The sequence below is a fragment of the Erythrolamprus reginae genome, chromosome 2 (genome assembly GCF_031021105.1).
Source record: "Erythrolamprus reginae isolate rEryReg1 chromosome 2, rEryReg1.hap1, whole genome shotgun sequence".
NCBI classification, from domain to species: Eukaryota; Metazoa; Chordata; class Lepidosauria; order Squamata; family Dipsadidae; genus Erythrolamprus; species Erythrolamprus reginae.
Window position 1 is genome coordinate 69,928,979 of NC_091951.1, and position 21,365 is coordinate 69,950,343.

The window sequence follows — 21,365 nt, forward strand, 5'->3', positions numbered from 1 at the left end:
ATAAGAGCACGCAACAGATTCAAACTTAATACGAACCACGCCAAACTTGACTGTAAAAAATATGATTTCAACAATCGAGTTATCGAAGCTTGGAATTCATTACCGGACTCAATTGTGTCAACCCCTAACCCCTAACATTTCTCCCTTAGACTCTCCACGATTGACCTCTCCAGGTTCCTAAGAGGCCAGTAAGGGGCGTACATAAGTGCACTGGTGTGCCTTTCGTCCCCTGTCCAATTGTCTTTCCTTTCTTTCACCTATCTTATATATTCTCTTCCTTTCATATATCCTCTCCTCTAAGTTCACCTTCACCCTCTTTTATATTATCACATGTCTATTTTCTTCCTATGTATTTATGTATTGGACAAATGAATAAATAAATAAATAAATATTTTGATTCCTACTCACATCTGGAAATTCCAAAATACTAAAGAATGGGCTGGAAAATATCACTATGTCATCAAATTGATTCTTATTACATTTCCCACACTGCTCCACCCCCATGCCAAAAAGATGAAAGACTGAGTTGCCTCCTCCACTTTTCAAAGTTTGCTAAATTCCTGGTTGTGAACAAAAGTGATCCTTAATTCAGCACACTTCATGGTAGCTTTGAACTGGCCATCCTTCATGAAATTGCAAAAGGATGATGAGGTACATCTGACACCTTTAAGCAAAGCAGCTATTACATTATGTATGTCTTAGAGGCTTATGCTGTAGCTTTAAAAGATGAATAAACATTCTGGTTTAATTGCAAATTAACTGTCCTTGTTCTTTTCCAATATTATCTATGACCTAAAATTCTAACATTTTTCATAGGCCCTGCTTAGTATATTATACAATTGATCGTTTGCATGTTGAATGGCGGGTTAGCAAACAATTACTCAGATAACTGCACACAGGAAGCATTTTTTCTACCAGCAAAATTACTTAGCAGGAGCAAGACTATAATTTTACTGCATGCTAACCCGTGATTTACTGAATTACTGTAAACAAATTGAGAATTTGCACAGTACACTGAACTGCAAAGTAACTGAGTTTATAGAATGCTAAGAATCCGGATACTTCAGCTATGTAAAATGGACTGGCATAGGCAGTTATGTGTGCTCCTAAGAGGATGTATTACTGGTGCCGCTCTTATCAGCTGCATACCAAACTTGGGGTGCCTGAACTTCAAGGCAACACTATTTTCCCCTGTGTGGTAGCTTGGAATGAGAGTGAGTAACTGGTCCAGACATCCACTTAGGGGTGAAATCCATCAGATTCTGATAGGTTCTGAGAACCGATAGCGGAAATTTTGAGTACTCCAGTGAACTAGCAAATACTATTCTGGCTGGCCCCAGAGAAGGGAGGCAATGGGGATTTTGCAATATCCTCCCCCCAGGAATGGGGAGGGAATGGGGATTTTGCAATATTCTTCCCCCAGGAATGGGGAGGGAATGGGAATTTTGCAATATCCTTCCCCCAGGAATGGGGATTTTACAATATCCTTCCCCCAGGATTGGGGAGGGAATGGGGATTTTGCAATATCCTTCCTCCAGGATTGGGGAGGGAATGGGGATTTCGCAATATCCTTCCCCCAGGAATGGGGAGGGAATGGGAATTTTGCAATATTCTTCCCCCAGGAATGGAGAGGGAATGGGAATTTTGCAATATCCTTCCCCCAGGAATGGGGATTTTGCAATATCCTTCCTCCAGGATTGGGGAGGAAATGGGGATTTTGCAATATCCTTCCCTTGCCACACCATGCCTACTAAGCAATGCCCACAGAACTGGTAGTAAAAAAAATTGGATTTCACCATTTTTCTACTTATATAGAAATTTATGTTTTTATTTACACAGCAAACATATCAACGTCATCCATTCTGACAACCTCTCTCTGGGGACAAGACCCCTTATTAAATCTTTTCTTGCATGATCAGATGAATTCCCTATCCATCATGGGGTTTTTTTAATTGACTTGTAGAATTTGCTTGCATTTGACAATCTCTTTGATTATCTCAGTTGACAGCCTTAATATTGAATTATGGCACGGCATCATAAATTATATATGTCCATTGGCCTGATATATATATTTAGCCTTTTTTGTTCTCTCTCCCTGTTGTACAAAGTGTTTTGTTTGTTATTTGTTATATTGTACAGCATCTGTCCTTCTGATCAGTGACTCTAATAAGAAACTGAAATGAACTCATTACTATATTCCCATATTGTAGGGAGAAATTTGGGCCTGCAGCCATGTCCAAACACGTTTACTCAAGAAATTGCTCCTTTGGCCCCAGCAGGGATATGCTGACCATAATCTGACTGAGGTCACAGATTAGGGAATTCCTCATTTCAGCTACATAATTAGCCCAAAGACATAAGACTGTATATGTTCACAGCAATTTGTGTTTATAACTATCTAATGCAAGTTATTATCTTATCATTTCATGATTCTTGCAGATAAGGGACTTTCAAGATAGGGAATAAATAATATGCCACAAACAATGGCATATTATTTCTACAATAATTTCAGTTGAACAAACTCAGGTGCCTTCTTGTCAACTGTCAAGACTGGGAAAGTGCTAAGGCTGAAATGTTTTGCCCAAAATGAGCATGATGAGACTGCAATGTTTTCAGCTGGGAACATGCAAGGCAGTGGTGAATCCCAATTCTTTTTTACTACTGGGCATAGCTTAGTAAGTGTGACGTGGCTTTCATGGGCAGGGCAGGGGAAAGATATTGCAAAATCTCCATTCCCACCCTACCCTGAGCCCAGCCAGAGGTGGTATTTGCTGGTTCTCTGAACTACTCATAATTTTCTCTATCAGTTCTCCAAGCTACTCAAAATTTCTGCTACTGGTTCTCCAGAACCTGTAAGAAAATACTGGATTTCACCCCTGATGCAAGGGTTCAACCAGCAATGACAATTTGGGAGTTGAGACCTGGTAGAATAAAACTTCTACATCAACTTTTGATTACTTCATATCTAAGTCTCCACACACCCCTGCACTATTAGGTATAGATGTGACAAAACCCTGTTTTCCACCTATCCAACCATAATGGTAACCTGACAGATTCTTAGGTCAGGAAGTCTTCCCCATCTATCCCTCCAAGTGTCATTTTCAAAGCAGGCTTTGGGTTATTCCTGGGTTATATATATTTCTAATGGTAGGCTGAGAGCCAGTTGAATATAGCAGTTAAGGCATCATGCTAGAAATTGTAGAACAAATTGTTTCAACTCCTACCTTCAAAATGTTGCTACAGAGCACTGCACACCAAGACAACTAGACACAAGAATAGTTTTTCCCCGAATGCCATCACTCTACTAAACAAATAATTCCCTCAACACTGTCAACTTTTTACTAAGTCTGCACTTCTATTTCTACTAGTTCTTTCTCATCATTCCTATCGTCCTTTTCCTCCCACTTTGGACTGTATGACTGTAACTTGTTGCTTGTATCCTAAGATTTTTGTTAATATTGTTTCTTCATTGCTTATTTGACCCCTATGACAATCATTAACTGTAGTACCACAGGATTCTTGACAAATGTATCTTTTTATTTTATGTAAACTGAGAGCATATGCACCAAGATAGATTCCTTGTGTGTCCAACCACACTTGGCCAATAAAGAATTTTATTCTATTCTATTCTGTTCTATTCCTATTTCTATTATATTCTATAAACTGGGAGACTGCGTTCTGGTCCTGCCTTAGATACAAATTCAGCTCGATGATTTGAGCCAGTGATTCTCTCTCTCAGCCTTAGGAAGCAGGTAATGGCAAGCTACTTCCAAAAAACCTTGCCAAGAAAATTTCAGGGACTTGTCTAGTCTCTGAGAATTGGACACAACTGAACAGAAGAAAAAGGAAGACACCAGCCTAGTTTTAAAGCATAGATATGGACATTGCTCATTACTTTTCTTTGCAAATCCAAATGGATCCCACAAGTTGTTCCCATGTCCAAGAATACATTTGCAGCCTTTTCTAATGGGCTGCATTTCACATGGAACTTAGAATAATTGTTTATGTTGTGGCAGATGGCATGGTTAGGAAACTCTTGTCTAACTTTTTAAAATATTGATGTCAAAGTATTCTTAAAAGAGTTCTGCTCTGGCACGGTCTAGTCTACCTGGACCTAAACATTTGTAATACATACGTTATAATTTGCCTTTGTTGATTTGTTAATTATTGCTGTCTCTAAAATGATCACAGGTCAAGTTGAACCATAGTCAGTACACCCTTACTTTAAATATGGGGAGACGTCCTTTGAAGATTGACCATGAAACAACTGGGCTGTTCACACCATAATCTCTCAAAGTATTTGAACAAGTAATTAAACTGCCTTTAGTTAAAAATTAAGCACTGGTATTAGTTTTGGCTAAACTACCGGAATAATATGTTTGAATGTCACATTCCCCTCCACCCACCCACCCCAAAAAATCCAAAGTGATCAAGTCAGAACCAAGACAGGATATCAAAAAAAAAAAACCCCATCTGAAAGATCTGTTCTATTTATAACCAGTGCGTTTAAAAAGACTAATAATTAACCTCTAAAGAAGACAAAATTGAAGGACCTGATCACCTCTAGATAATCTTGTAAGAATGGCCCTACATAACTGTTATATTAAAGGTATTGCACCTTGGCAATTCTTTCTTTTGCCAAGAACAGATTGTTTCCTTGATTCCAGAAGACACTGTGTGGTCCCATAGGATTTCAGAGTGTGAATGCTCCTGTGGCAACAAAATTAAAGTAAGTAATGTTAAAATAAATTAAAATATGCCTATTTATAAAATATGACACATATGTTTGCAACAATAATAAAGCAAGGTCATGAAAATACAACTGGCTGCTGAAGTTTTATTAATGCAGGAGCTTTTAATAAGGGAAATTACAAATACTGGTTTTGATGCAATAATTCTAGCTGTTGAGAAATAATCTAGGAAGTTATGGGCATGTCTATTGCCATTTTAAGCCAGATATCTATGACTCTACTAATTTTTATCTTTCTGCTTCAAGAAAAATCATGATTGCACTCCACCAACAAATAGCTAAAGCGCCTCTTACCATTTCATCCTAACTCTATCTGTCTTTTCAAAGACGTTTCTCTCCAAGTATATTCCAAAGGTGCTTTTTTCAAGAGGCAATGGACTTTCTGGTTTTTCTTTGAAGATGTTTCACTTGACAATCACTAAGTGTTGTACCATGATTCTTGACAAATATATCTTTTCTTTTATGTACACTGAGAGCATATGCACCAAAAACAAATTCCTTGTGTGCCCAATCACATTTGGCCAATAAAGAATTCTATTCTATTCTGTTCTGTTCTTCTGTTCTGTTCTGTTCTACTCTCAAAATTCCATAATGACAGTGAAAGCAGAATTTTATAAACATCTATAAATTTATTAAAAAGAATCTGAAATATCATATTGACATAAGTATTAATACTCTTAAGCAACCACACTTGAAATTTAGCTCAGGTGCCTCCCATTTCTCTTGATTATTGCTGACATGTTTCATTACCTTGATTGGAGTCCATCTGTAGTAAATTAAATTGCTTAGACATGATTTGGAAAGGCTCACATCTCTTTATAGAAAGACCGACAGCTGATAATGCATACTGTAGCCATGAATCAAAGGAACTGCCTGCAGAGCTCAGAGACAGAATTGTTGCAAGGTAGAGTTCTGGGGAAGGCTACAATAAAATTTCTACTGAAAGAAGATTGGCATAACCAGGACTCTTCCAAGTGCTGGTCACCTGGTCAAACTGAGCAACCAGGGAAGAAAGGTCTTAGTAAAAAAGGTGACCAGACCTCAATGGCCTTTCTGACTAAACTCCAGAAATCTTTTGTAGAGATGAAACGGAGTTCTAGAAGGACAACCATCACTGCAGTCCTCCACCAATCTGAGCTTTATGGCGGAGTGGTTAGGCTGAAGCTTCTCCTTGGTGCAAAACACAGGAAAGCCCACAAAAAAGCACCTGAATGACTCTCAGACTGTGTTGTGGTTGGCTCTGGCCCAGCTCCTGAAACAGGCCACAGGCCTGTTTTGCTCCCGATAGAATCTCTCGACGAAGTCTCCTCTGACGAAGGAAGCATGAGTGGCAGGGAAGAGGGGAGTTTGGCAGGCAGCCCAGGAGATCAATCATCATTATCATCCCTGGATTCTGAACAACAACTTATGACAGACCCACGCATGCGTAGAGTGATGCATACGAGAGAACTGAAGGATTATTACAGGAGATAAGTGAGGCCACCTGTGGTTGGGTGGGGCTGCTGTAATTAGTGCTACAGATAAAAAGAGCAGCATACTGGTTTAGCCTTGTGGAAGTTTATCTGATTCATAGTTTCGTCAAGATCGTGGTTTTGCTGTTTCCCTGTTCAAGACTGTGTGTGGACTTTCTGGATTTTGGAATTGGACTCAATTTCCCAGTTACTGGGTGAGAAATTGGATTGCATTTAACCTGTGCCTTGTGTGTACCAGAAAATCCCTTTGACATTTAAAAAGGGATTTTTTTCTGCTTTTCTGTAGATAAAGACTTTTGGTTTTCCTTCTATCGTGTGGTGTGTATCTTTTTGGACTAATTACCCTGTAATTACGGGCGGTTGGGACACGCCGGCAGAATAGACTGTAGGAGACAAGGTTCTCTGGTCTGATAAAACCAAGACTGAACTGTTTGGCCTCAATTCTAAATATTATGTCTGGAGGAAACCAAGTATCATTCATCACCTGCCTAATATCATTCAACAGTGAAACAGGGTGGTGGCAGCATTATCTGTGTGGATGATTTTTCAGTAGCACAGACTGGGGGACTGGTCAGGGTTGAGGGAAAGCTGAATGGAGCAAAGTGCAGGGATATCATCAATGATTTCACTGGGCTCAGAGCCATAGACAGGGCCGAAGGTTTACTTTCCAACATCCTAAGCACATAGCCAAGTCAACACAGGAGTGACTTAGGGACAGTTCTGTGGAGGTCCTAGAGCAGTGATGGTGAAGCTATGGTATGTGTGCCACAGGGGGCACGTGGAGCCATATCTGAGGGCACGTAAAGTGTTGCCCTACATGAGCTCCAGTGCACATGTGCATGCTGGCCAGCTGGTTTTCTGCTTTCTTTTCTGCCATTTTCACTCTCCCCAGGCTTCAGGAACCCTGGGGAATGGAGAAAAATGGCAGGCCAATTTTTGCCATCCTCAGGGTGGAGGCTTTCCTGAACCCTGGGGTAGAGCAAAAAAACAGCCCAATGGGCCTACTGGAAGTCTGGAGCCTTCAGTGAAGCCTGTGCACATGTGTGTGGGGGGACAGCGCAGGGGTTTGTACGCATGCATGGGGTGAGGGCATTACATTATGGATGTGGGCATGCATGTGTGCCCTATTGTACACCCATGCACACTTTTGGCACCCAAAATAAAAAAGGTTTGTCATCACTGTCTCATTTTTTTAAAGAAAGTTTATTGAGTTTAAATCATTAAAAGGGGTAGGGGGGAAGGGGAAGAAAGGCATTACATAGTAATAAAACAGGTCTATACATGAAGTAATCTATATCACTATATTATAACCACAAGTACAAAATAAGAGATATAAAATACATAATGTAAAATAGAGTAGTGAATCTATAAGATACGAAAGGAGATAGAGGGAAAGGGGAAATAAAGGAAGAAAGGAAGAGATGTTGATAGAGGGAGATTGGGGATAGGGCAAAGGGTGAGAGGATGTTTTCAGAATATGCAACATTGTGGTATGATGAGATAGTGGGTGTACAGTATATGTTAGAAAGTAAAGTGATCGAGTATAAAGTTGAGTTATTAAATCATATTTATCGTGTGAGACTGTAGATAAATTGGTGTTTCGAAATGATTAAAGAATAGTTAAAGAAAATATGTTGCAAGAGTCTATCTTCAAGATCAAGTGTCTCATTTTTAATGAGAAAAAAAAAGAATTTCAATAACCGTAGAATCAGGCTGCAGCATAACAAAACTGATAAAATTGAGGAAGGGGTGGCTGAATACATTCCGAATGTAATGTAGGTAGCTCAGGGTTGAATTGTGGGACCTTGACACTCTCTGAGCTCATTGATGCTAATATTATCTAGTTGGATAATGAAACATTTGCAAACAAACAATCAAGCAAGCTCAGAGATAATCAAGGACCTGCAATGGAAAATTCCACTGGAAGAGTAGCATATTTTAGGCTCCTCATTCAGGGAAACCTGCCAAGAAATCCTTTCAGAAAAGAACTCAACTGGTGTGAGATTTTTTTTTTAAGCCTAACTGCAGCGTCTGAAGCAATTTCAAAACAGAAGTAGTGCTTAAATCTAATAAAGTGTTTCCCAACCTTGGCCACTTGAAGATATCTGGACTTCAACTCCCAGAATTCCCCAGCCAGCGAATGCTGGCTGGGGAATTCTGGGAGTTGAAGTCCAAATATCTTCAAGTGGCCAAGGTTGGGAAACACTGATCTAATAGATGCCATGGAAGCAAACCTTCAGGTGAGCAGATTCATGCTAGATTCAGATTCATTCATCACTGGAATTCATCCCCTAAAATGCTGTTTGGAAGTGTGGCAAGGCTCCCTGCCCCCAAGAATAATGACATATTTTGGGGAATATCAAAAAGGCAGGATAGAATATTTCCTCTAAAGGAAAAATGAAAAAAAAAACTTTAAGGGAGGCAGAAACCATCCCGTTTTCCTGCCCCCAAAAGAAACTGAGGGCAATTTATAGAAATGCAGATTTGGTAATCCGTTCAGAAAGACTGAGCAAGACAGAAATTATAGATTAACTCAAACAAACACCTAGGATTTGCATTTCTCCTTTTGCCTTTAGAGCCAGCTATGACCCCTTAGGAATTTGGCAACAGCCAGTAGAATATTAAAGGACATGCTCTTGCACAGGAACAGGAAACTCTAATACAAAGCCCAAATAAGGTATAAAAACCCACCCACTTTCAACTCCATTTTGTCAGCTGTCCCAGAATCACATGTGGTTGGTGGTTCTGCTTCATCAATAAAGGGAATCTTTCTTTCCAATCACCCTCTAGCCTCCATTATATTTCCAGTGCCTTTCTCCTGGATTGGAACTGAACCAGATGGATTTTTCTTCCAACAGAAGAATTGGACAAGATTCCTCAATACTGACCCAATCTGCTTTCTTCTCAAAGTAAGATCTTCCCTTCTTGTACTTTAACTAACAGAAAGTTCATTGGGACTTGAGTGAGCCCCAATTAGCTTCCTCTAAAGAAATCTTCACAATAGGAAAGAGCCAGGGACACTCACAATTTAAAAGCATATTAGATGACACGACCAAATCCTTCAATATTTTCCCTTTTATTGCTATCCATTTCTAGTTTATTCCACTGAAACCATATTTTCTTTTTTGTTCTTTTTTATAATCAATTTTGTTACAATGCTTTTTACGATAGAGCCATTCCAACCTGAACTTGAAAAAAGGATATACGGTAGCTTTATAAAATCTTTATGATATTATACAAGAAAATTTAAAATCTCATAGCAGCATATCAAAGGGTTCATTCTTTATTGCAATATGTTTAGAATCACTGCACTTTATTAGTTCCAATTTCAGGCTAGAAAGATTAAGATACATAAATTATTAGGATATGATCTTTTCTGTTCATAATAATTGAAACGACAATAAAGTGAATCCATATTACTTATATACAATTCTATGGTATAACAGTAATCAACCAAAGAATTAACTATGAACAAAATAATTTTAAAGTTTTAACCTCTACCAGGTTTTAGTTTCTGCCACTTTGGATAATCCATTTCCTGAAATAGTATGCTTTTTAAAAGTGCAACTAAAATTATGAATAAAAACAATCCAAAATTATATCTGGAATTGGGCAACACTGTACACTAAGCCAATGAAACAAAATATTCCATTAAAGGCTCAGAACATAATGAATTTATTCAGGATGAGAGAAGAAACTAAGGAAAACCAGAGATAGGAAAGGAATGGAATCTCTGGCATGTTTGGCTTAAACCTTTAACATTTGTTTTAACTAATATACCAACACAAGTATTTTTAACTGTCAGGAACAATGAACATTCAATTGTACAAAAAATATGCAAAGTGTTTCAGCAGTAGAGATAATCCCCCAGGTCTTCTTTTAAAGGTTAACACAATTGTTTATAATTCATCTGAGATATCGGAGTTGAAAAAAGAAATAATTTTTTTGGGGTGGGAGGACAAATGAGCACTCATGATGCAGGAATGATCAGGGTTTCTATGTCAGTGGTTGGAAGGTCCATATATCATATAATAGTACAGCCACACTTTTTAGGATAATTCTCCACATACACCTTGTGTTCATTCCCATAGACATAATAGGAATAGGATTTCCTGTTCCATTCATATTCCACTTTGGTAAGAAATACCAGCTCGATGGTTTGTCTCTGCACAAAGACAAAAAGTATAATCGTCATCTTTCAAATAGACAACTCTTTGAGAAACAGATTGATGAAGTTTTGCAACTATTATTTAGGTACCATCAATTTCCACAATGCTGGTGATTTTCCCTTGAGTACAGGGTCTCTTTCCTTTCCCATCCTTTGTTCTTACTCTAAGCACCATATTTTTATTTTTAGCAGCCGACCATCACAAAAGGAACCCTTACCCTACATTGAATTCAAAGAATTTTTGAAAGCAAGCTGAAGAGGGTCCATAGGTGAGAGGTTCCAATTCCCTTATAATTATTGAGTGTCCTTCATTAACTTGGGACAGTCATTCACCCTGTACTCTAAGGCAGGTTGTGAGCACAAAATGGGAGGAGACTCCCCACCACTACCATGAGCCTGCCACTTTAGAGAAGAGGTACAATAAATAGGTAAAGCTGCTATAATGTACTTGTTTTCTTAATCTTTCTGACTTCTTCAAACACTTGTTTGTTTATAATTTCAATATATTAGATCCAGGGTGTCAAACATGCGTCATCATAGTCACTAAGTGATGTATCATGACTTTTACCTCCTTTGTTAAAATAACATGCCGTGAGTTGGAATAACAGGAACATATATTCCCATCCATCCATCCATCCATCCATCCATCCATCCATTTATTTGTATCCCTGTGTATGGGTGTGGATGTGTGTGACTAGAATGCAGTACTGCCGGCTACTTTTGCTGACTGCTGGGCAATGTTCCCTCTAATTTTTTTTCGGGGGGGGGGGGGGGGGGGGCGGAAAAGTATAGTGTCTGAGCGGCAGTCCCCTTGGGACTGGGCGGCACAGAAGTACAAACAAACAAACAAACAAACAAACATAATAAATCCCTACTTTTTTATTAAAAGAAATTAATAATAAAACAAAACCAAACTCTATTACTATTAAAACTAAAACAACCAGCAAATCCAAAAACGTAACTATTAATAAAAACAGGTGAGGGCTGGGGGTTTTTCTCTGTTATTATTTAAGTGCTTTTACCATATGCTTTAAATCAAGAGTCACTTCTCTCTCTGTTTCTCTCTCTTTACTGTCATTCTCTGCCTCAATCATTTTCTAATTTCTCTTCCCCCCTTTTTTTCTATCATTTCTCTCTCCCTCTCTCTTCCTTCCACTCCTCTCTCTCTCTTGCTTTCTCCCTCTCTCTCCCTCTATTCCTTCCTCTCTCCTCTCTCACTTTCTTTCTTGCTCTCTCTCACTCTTTCTTCCTTCCTATCTTCTCTCTCTCTTTCTCTCTCTCTCCCTTCCTTTCTCTCCTTCTCTCTTCCTTCCACTTTTTTCTCTTTCTCTCTCTCTTTTCCTTCCTTCCACTCTTCCCCTCCCTCTCTTTCTCCCTCTCTCCCTTTATATTTATCTCTTCCTTCCTCTCTTCCTCCCTTTCTCTCTCCCTCTCGTTCACTTTTCTCTCCCTTCCCTCCCTCCCTCCCTCCTTCTTTCCTCTCCTCTTTCCCTCCCTCTCTTTCCTTTCTCTCCATGTCTCCGGCTTTGCTGACCAGCACAAGGCTCAAGACAGCTGCCCGGGAAAGCCAGGAAGGTCCTCCTGCCCCCCCACAGCCAAAAACACAACGGAGGTCTTCCGCCACCAGCTTGAGCCTCGCGTTGCTCCACCCCGCTTCGCCTGTTATCCTGGACCTCTGTTGTGTTTTCGGGGGAGAGCGACAGGAAAGCCCTGTGCCGGCCAGGAAAGCCGGCTTTGCTTTCCGTGAAAGCAGCATGCCTTTTAAACACGCTGCTTTCTTGCAACACTTTCCTGGGCGGGGGGGGGGGAGGAGGAAAGCAGTGTGTTTAAAAGGCGCGCTGCTTTCACGGAAAGCAAAGCCGGCTTTCCTGGCCGGCACAGGGCTTTCCTGCCGCTCCCCCCCGAAAACACAACGGAGGATGACAGGCAGGACGAAGCGGGGTGGAGCAACGCGAGGCTCAAGCTGGCAGCTTCCGCGCTTTTCTTTCAGCGGAAGAGGAGAAGGGGCAGATCGGGCGGGCAGGGGGCAGTGCCTTCTACTGCCGGCGCCTCCCTCCCCCCGCAGGCTGGCAGGGGGATGGGGACTGCGCACCCGTGGGAAAGGGTGCGCGGGGGTATTCTGGGGCGTGCGCATGTTGATGCGCGCAGCCTACGGGGAATGGTGCTGCTGGGTTCCAATAGTTCAGTAGTTCGAGTCTCACTGGCTCAAGATTGATTCAACCCTCCATCCTTCCGAGGTGGGTAAAATGAGCACCTAGATTGTTGGGGGCAATATGCCGACTCTGTAAAACTGCTTAGAGAGGGCTGTAAAATACTGTGAAAGGTTATATAAGTTGAAGTGCTATTCTTATTTAAGGCAGTATATGTGTTGTCTCTAAACCCCACAACTCCCCAAAAAATATTTACCCTGTCTATCACTCAGGATGTTGCCGCTGCTAGAAATAATACTGCAATATTCTTTTAAAATATCTCATTCATTTATCCTATTAATTAAATGTAAACATGTAATTTATGTAGAAGATTAATTCTCCATTAATTGCATGTGCAAAGCATTTTGTGCATGTGCAGAGGGTAAAAGAACCAAAATGGGTGCAACTGGGTGGAGTCTTGCATTGCTGTCACTACTGGTTCTCTGATCACTGGCAGAGATGCTCAAGCTGGGAGCATTTCACCCATGCCTGGCTTCCAACTCCATCGCCAGCCACTCTTACCTTATACGGCAGTGGCGGCGGTGCCTCCTTATTGGGGGTATAGGTGTACCCTTACATTATGCATAATTTGCTCAGTGACACAAGAGCAACAAATTAATCACACACATGAAAAGATTTGATTATGACCTCCTAGGAGAAGGAATAGCTCTGTGCCCAGAGATATTTCCCTGTGAGGATGTTCATTCTCTGACCTTCTGGGTTGGTTTCTGAATGTGATTTCTCCACAAGCTCGGAGAATGAACCTCCACTCTCATTCCTACAGCCAAGGTACAGATATTGGTCACCATCACATTTTCCCCTTTTCCTTTATGCTCCCTATCAGAAGGGAGTAATACATCAGTTAATCCATAGTACTGTGATTGATCATCACCATTACAAAAAAAAGTTATGCTAATCTCTGTTGCTCTCACCTGTCTCAGTATCCGTACAGTAGATCCAAACTGAGCTTGATGTTGTTCAATGGCATTGCGGGAAGCTTGATTGATAGCAGCGATAGGGAAGCTTATCACTGGATGAACCTACGAAAACAATATTTTTAGAAGATACCAAACTCTAGAACAATAAAAAGAAGAGATGGGTAATGTTACTAACAGAAACGTAGCTGAATGCTAGATACAGCCCTAAAACAGTTTCTGTATGGACTGGACCCAGGCAAGTACAACAAACATTTACAATCCAGTCTTTTATTCCAAAACTTTAGACTACTAAAGTGTGCTCTATACAAGGCTGCCCTTGAACCCTACATGGAAACTAATGCTAGTCCTGAACACAGCAATGCAAGTAGATATAGGTGTATCTCGATACAGGCATGTAATGCCACAACTGTGTGACCTTCACTGGTTGCCAATACATTTCCAGGTGCAATTCAAGGTGCCATAATGCCCTACATGGCCCAATATTTGAAGGACTGCAATGATTTCTGCCTGTCATGAAAAATGGAACAGGACTCATCTGATCCAAGTCTTACCAATTAAATACGTGGTATCCAGCAGGCACCTTTCTCTTTTGCAGTCCCTGATCTAAGAAAAAAAATCCCTCTCTGATTTCTTGATTCTTCCAGCTTTTAACAAAGCCTGAAAGATTTTATTTTTGCCCCAGGCACTGGGTCAGGTGAACATATAAGGTCACGGTAAATGTAAGTATTTGAGAATCATGCTTTGTCACAAATACATAATGTGTCTTTTATTTTTTAACTGTTGCTTTTGTGCTGTGGTATTTTTTAACACTGTTAAGTCACCAGAGCTGCTAGGCCATCAGACAAATTAAAACAAGCAAATTAAATAACCAAGAAAATAAGCAGAGACAGGGGGGAAGCACATCCATAGGAGTATGTGGATGGACGCTCAAAGAAATAAAACAATAAATTAACAAAAAAGAAAAAGAAAAAGAAAATTGAGATAAAGAAAATACCATGCCTTTGGCGTGGTAAATGCACTGGACAACAGTGACAGTATTTACAATATCCAATCTGGGTTGGTCATCAGGACCAGAGGTTTACTCTTGGGGTTTGGAGCCCATCTTCAGAGAGCATTAAAACTACCATTAAGTGTTAGTTAGTTAGTTAGTTAGTTAGTTAGTTAGTTAGTTAGTTAGTTAGTTAGTTAGTTAGTTAGTTAGTTGTTTGTTTGTTTGTTTGTTTACTTACTTATTTATTAGATTTGTATGCCGCCCCTCTCCGTAGACTCGGGGCGGCTCATACCTTATGATTCTTGACAAACTTATCTTTTCTTATTATGTTCACTGAGATAATGCACCAAGGCAATTCCTTGTGTATCCAATCACACTTGGCCAATAAAATTCAATTCAATTCAATTCTGTTCTATTCTATTCTACTCTATTCTATTTTTCTCAACTGGAATATATGCTTTGGGCTCCTCCAAACGTCATAAAAATTTTCCATTTGGTTAATTGGTGTGTTGATGGTCGGCAATTGTATTTACAATTGCAAAAAGTCTTCTGAGATAAAAAGCCTCAGGACCACTAGAGAAGGATATATTAAATAGTGGTCTGGATCCACATAAAAACATTCATGATGATATGTAGAATACAAAATCAAAGAGTTGGAAGGTCTTCCAGTCCAACCCCTTGCCCAAGCAGGACACCCTATACCATTCTGGACAAGAGGCTATTCAATCTCTTCAAAATGCTGAAAATAGAGCTAGAACCTGAAATAGTTTCTGTATGGACCTTACCCTGGCAAGTACAACAGACATTTAGCAACAGCAATTAGATTTATATACCACTTCACCGTGCTTTTACAGCCCTCTCTAATGGGTTTTACAGAATCAGCATATTGCCCCCAACATTCTGGTTCCTCATTTTGTCCACCCCGGAAGGATGGAAGGCTGAAACAACCTTGAGCCAATGGTAAGATTTGAACTGCTGAATTACAGCTAGCAGTTAGCTGAAGTAGCCTGCAGAGCTGCACTCTAACCACTATGCCACCCTGGCTGTTTATTTACATTTTTTTATTCGAAACCTTTAGACTACTGCAGTGGTCTAACGCAGTGTTTCCCAACCTTTTTTGAGCCGCGGCACATTATTCACATTTTCAAAATCCTGGGGAACACTGAAAGGGGGGGGGGGGTGGCTAAAGAAAAGTTTTGACAAAAAAAAAATCTTCCTCCATTTCGCTCTATTTCTCCCTCACTCTTTCTCTCTCTTCCTTCCTTCCCTTCTTTCTCTTTCTCCATCCCTCTTTCTTTCTTCCTCTCTCTTTTGCTCTCTTTCTCTCTCCCTCCTTCCCTCCCTATATGTCTTTCTCTCTCCCTTGCTCTCTCTGCCTCTCTTGCTATCTCTCTTTCATTCTCTCTCTTTTTCTCTCTCTTTCTCTCTCTCTTGCTATCTCTTTCTCTCTCTGTCTCTCTTTCTTTTTCTCTGTCTCTCTTTCTCTCTCTCTTGCTAGCTCTCTTTCTTTCTCTCTCTTTCTCTGTCTCTCTGTCTCTCTCTCTCTGCCTCTCTTGCTATGTCTCTCTTGCTCTCTCTCTCTCTGCCTCTCTTGCTATGTCCCTCTTGCTCTCTCTCTCTTTCTCTCTCTTCCTTTCTTCTCTGCGGAGGCCGGCGAAGGTTTTTCTTATTTTAAATGTTCCGGGTGGCAGGGGGATGCGGAGCCCGCACGCACACACCCCCGACATTCCAAATCCTGCCTCAGCTGCATGCAAGAGGGGCCGGGCGGGCGTTAGCAGCCCGATGAGGAGGACGAGAAGCCGCTGCAGCCACCCCCAATCCCCCCCCTTCCCTGGGTACCTTCCAAAGGCCCCTGGAAAAAGGCAGGAGGTAGCAACGAGGCGCGAGGACAAGCAGGCAGCTTGGCGGGGGGGAAGCGCTGACGGGCTCTCCTCCTTCCCCACCCCCGCGCTTCTCTCCCGCCCTGGCTTTTGCTTCGCCCGCAGATTTCCCCGCAGTTCAAAAGGAGGCAAGAGGTGGCCTGGATGAAATTGCGGGGAAATCATGGGGCGAAGCAAAAGCCAGGGCGGGAGAGAAGCGCGGGGGTGGGGAAGGAGGAGAGCCCGTCAGCGCTTCCCCTCCGCCACGAGGTTATTGCCGCCGCCTCTGCCTCCACTCAGGCAGCCATCGTGGTTGAGCTGAGCGAGAGGAAAAGGCGCGGTGACCACGGCGGCTCCCTGAGTGGAGGCAGAAGCGGTGGCAATAACCTCTGTGCTTTCTACGGCAGCGTGGCTGAGCTGGACGGAGGGAAGCGGCAGCTCCCACTCGAACCCACGGCAACGGGCGACGGCTTGGTGGGAGGCGACGGCGGGAGACACAGGCGGTGGGAGGAGAGGGAACTAGGAAGCGACTGTGAAGCCCAAGACCATCCACAGGACGACACTCAGGCAGGGGCGCCGGCAGCGCCCTGCCCAGCTGGAGCTTCTCGCGGCACACCTGGCCATGTCTCGCGGCACACTACTGTGCCGCGGCACACCGGTTGGGAAACGCTGGTCTAACGGAGCTGGGGCACTCACAACTTCTGAAGGCAAACTATACCACTTCTTGATTGTTCTCAGTGTCAGGAAATTTCTCCTTATTTTCTAAGTTGGTTCTCTCTTCCTAAGTTTCCATCCAGTGCTGGATAGATCGATTACTGATAGATTCGTGGATAAATAGAAAAAGGTATATTGCCAGGACTTATTTATGTTTATTTTCCAGTCATTTATTGGATTTATATGACTGCCCATCTCAACAAGTGGTTCTGGGAAATGAACAAAATTAAACAAACGAACATTGTAAAAATTAAAATGCACAGCAGCCAAGAAAAATCATAGTCCAAATTACTAATATAACCATATAACTTATTTTTTCAGTCAGTATAGTAAATTACAGCCACGTATCTTCCAAACACTGCAAACAAGTCATAACTGTGGTACAATTGCTGACTTCCTGAAATGCAGTCAGTTACTAGAAGGGACACTGGCCTTCAAAATTTTGGAACTGGGTCATAAGTACCTTTTGGCAGGGATCCATTATAACATTGAACAGTTTCTAAGCAACCAGTCATAATCGAAGACTAGTTATATTTATATTGTGCTATTTTTAATTGTTATAAGTTTCCCTGAATGTTTGTGTAAAATGCACCTGCTGTATTCAGGCATGCATAAATATGCAAATACAGTGATCCCTCGAGTTTCGCGAAACGCTATATCGCGATTTCCCCCCCCCGATGACGTCACTCTCTTCCTTCCTTTCTCATCTTTCTTTCTTTCTCTCTCTCTCTTTCTCTATCTTGCTTCTTCCTCTCTCACACTCTCTTCCTCCCTCTCTCATCTCTTTCTTTCCTTCTCTCTCTTTCTCTATCTCTCCCCCTCTTGCTGGCGGGTGGCGGGCGGGCGAGCGGGGGCATCAGCGAGGAGCCGGGGTTTCCCCTTTGCGTGGGCAGCGGGGAAACCCGGATCTTCGTCTGCTCGCTGCTGCTGCAGCAGCAGCGAGCAGACGAAGATCCGGGTTTCCCCGCCGCCCACGCAAAGGGGAAAGCCCGATTCGGCTCCTCGCTGCTGCCGCCGAGCAGATCAGCTGCTGGGCGGCCGCGGCAGCAGCGAGCAGACGAAGATCGGGGTTTCCCCGCTGCCCACGCAAAGGGGAAAGCCTGATTCGGCTCCTCGCTGCTGCCGCCGAGCAGATCAGCTGCTGGGCGGCGGAAGGAACCTTCCCTGGGTCTTCCCAGGTGCGGAAGTAAAAACACCATCTGCGCATGCGCGGCCATGGAAAAAAGGGCGCGCATGCGCAGATGGTGTTTTTACTTCCGCACCACTATATTGCGAAAAATCGAGTATCGCGAGGGGTCTTGGAACGTAACCCTCGCGATACTCGAGGGATCACTGTACATGCATTCGAATTGCTTTTTTCAATCCTGCCATGAGGTAAGCCTTGTGCTTCTACCATACATAGTTCATTATTTTATTTTATTTGTTTGTTTCTTTCTTTTGTCCAATACACAATGAGGGTTATAGAGGATATAATCAGGTAGAATGTATTAAAGGGGGAATAGAGGAAAAAATAAAGGAGGAAAATATATGAGAGAATAGCAGGAAAATTACCAAGTATTGCTCATCCACAAACAGCTTCTTCCCTTTAACTGCTTTGAAGAGTTCAGTAGGAAACCCTGTTCTTTCATCCATCACATATTCAAAAATGTTATTTTTCCTGTGAAGGTAAACAACACCATTTACAAAGAGAACCTCTGGCGCATGCCCTATTTTCACAGAAAATCAGATTCAGTAAAACTCTGTTGGGAAGAATAAGGTCAATTGCTTGCTGAAGCCTCTAATATAGATCAACAATGAGGCAGATACATGATTATGTTGTTTTATGTCAAAAAGAGATAAAATGAAGTTAAATCTCAGCATTGCTTCTAAAGTGGTTAATGGTGGCTCTGAAATACAAGCCAGTGCCATAAATCTAGTACTGCCAAGTTAAGCAACAAAAGTTCGAAACCCAATTTTCAAGATTTAACCATTATAACTCTTTTTGAATTGGAGGTCTTCCATTTGCACAGATTGCAGAAAATTCCAAATTTTCACATTGAAATTCTTCCTTAGAGGAATGACAGTTTAAATTATGGGAGTATTCAACAACAGCGGAAATAATTTCATACATGAAAAAAAACCCGTATGTTTTAATCTAAGTATTGTTCGAGGAATACAATTTTATACACAGCGTGCTGTCACATTCAAGACTTGGGTCCTATTAGAGTAAAGTAACCCTCCAACTTAAGATATGTCTCCTGGCGGGGCCTAGGGGAAGAGCCTTCTCTGTGGGGGGGGCGGCCCTCTGGAATCAGCTCCTCCCAGAGATTCGCACTGCCCCCACCCTCCTTGCCTTCTGCAAGTCTTAAGACTCGTTTATGCCGCCAAACTTGGGGCTATTAGATCTCAGCCCTCTGGCCGACAAATGTTGGTATGGCTGCTGTTTGAGTGGGCCTGATTGATTTTAACATAATTGGGATAATTTAAGATAATTGTATTTAGAAGTTCCGGAAGCCTAATCAAATCAATCAATAAATAAGTGATTATTTCAATCCTAGCATTAAATTTAGTGAGACTTACTTCTAAGTAAACCAAGTGTTCTTCTCCCCACTCCCCACGCCCAATAGTCTGGTCTCCATTTCAGCAAAAAGATCGCTAGGTATCACTTTTGCTGGATATGTATTGGGGATGGGGGAGTAGGCCCTTCTAGCTGGGGGCTGTCTGGGGGGACACCCAGGATGAACTCTCTTTCTGTGAAACAGTGTTGTTAAATGCAGATGTCAGTGACCTATTGTCCAAGGCAAATGGGTGGAGGGGTGTCACCTGAGGAGATAAGTGGGGGATAATCGCCTGAGGAGAAACATCTGAGGAGAATGAGGAGTCAGAGACAAAAGTCCCATTCCATCTGAATGGATTAAAAAAAATATTTCAGGACAGGTCTATCAAAGACTATCAGGCTTGATGCCTCCATGTTCCTTCAGGGCTGGGATCCAAACACCAGTTATGTGGGGAAGAGGGACAGGGACACCATTATGTCTCTATCTCCTACTTGGAAAACCCCAGAGAAATACGTGAGCCACTGTTGAGAAATAAAGGCTGGAATGAGAAAGACTGTTCCTCAGTCTATAGGCTGGCAGGACTTGCCATTCAACTTGCAGCTCAATGTATGTCAGCAGTTTTCCAGTTCCACCACAGTCTGAACAAGCAGTCGTCCCCAGGCCAGAACAGACATTACACCTATAAAGGAAATACGACAAATAGACATTTTCAGATAGTGAAAATAACAGCAGTTAGGATGGAGAAATCTAACAAGAATGCATCTTTGAAGTTCTTAACAGCTTGGCTTGAAACCCACTAGCACTTCCTTAAAGAAACTTTTGTTTATTTCGTTTGATGTAGTTTCATCCCATCCTTTTCTCTGGTAATTTACTTAACTAGGCCACTACAGGAAATTAATTTCTCTTTCTGTCTTTCCCTGCCAATTTCAAATTCTCCCCCAACCCAATTTTCTAGATTCTAAGCAGGACCACTGAACCAATAAGGCTGCTTTTAAAGAGGCAGAAAGAACCTTGTGCAGAATTCTTGTGAGGAACGCAAATTGCTTTGCATTTAAATTTCCAAAAATAAAAATAAAAATACACCGCAAATAGCAGGAAAAGGATACATCTGTTCAATTTCAGGATGTTTTCCTCAGGATACTCTTCTCTCAAATGGCCGACAATTAATATTCTACATAGAACTAGGTCAAAACGACTCAGTAATCTACGCCATCCCAAAAGCTGAATAAATTTTGTTAGCAGCTTTGACAAAAGCCAGGATGTTTTGAGCTTGGGGCTGTTCAACCTGTGAAAGGTCTAATGCTGTAACATGGCTGGTGAATCTTCTCTGCCTCAAGACTTTCACCAAATTTCTGAAGTCATTTTCCTAATCAGGAAGATGATCTCTGGACAGATTGGGTTGCTAGGATGTACATGTGCAATGTGCAGGTGGATGGGGAAAAGGGACATTGATAGCATCAATCAATACATTTATTTCTTACTTTTCCTCTGGGGCCTTCTGTAGTCTTGCCAAGAAAGTCAACCAGAGTCAAGTCTGCTGAAAGACTGTTTCTTTTTATGTACTTTCAAGGGTCGTTCACATATGTATCACCTCATTTTATGCTCACAACCAGCTGAGAGAGTACATTTAGTCCTCAATGTATGACAACTGAGCTCAAAGTTTCTGTTGCTAAGCAAGTTGGTTGTTAACTATGCCCCATTTTGCAACCTTTCTTGTCACCATTGTTAAGAGAACCATTGCAGTTGG

The 21,365-nt window shown here is 41.7% G+C and overlaps 1 protein-coding gene across 4 annotated transcripts in view; it reads right to left on the minus strand.

The window, feature by feature from the left end:
- Window positions 1-9,338: 9,338 nt before the first annotated feature.
- The window catches only part of LOC139160431 (protein SSUH2 homolog), a 63,044-nt gene continuing 51,017 nt past the window's right edge, over window positions 9,339-21,365 (minus strand). For all 4 annotated transcript variants that reach the window (XM_070738279.1, XM_070738282.1, XM_070738280.1 and 1 more), the window contains 4 exons: window positions 20,205-20,297; window positions 18,633-18,738; window positions 13,512-13,619; window positions 9,339-10,387 (listed from right to left, as the gene is read on the minus strand). In XM_070738279.1, coding sequence (XP_070594380.1) covers window positions 10,247-10,387; window positions 13,512-13,619; window positions 18,633-18,738; window positions 20,205-20,297 — 448 coding nt within the window. In that variant the 3' untranslated portion in view covers window positions 9,339-10,246. The remainder of the gene's footprint in view (window positions 10,388-13,511; window positions 13,620-18,632; window positions 18,739-20,204; window positions 20,298-21,365) is intronic.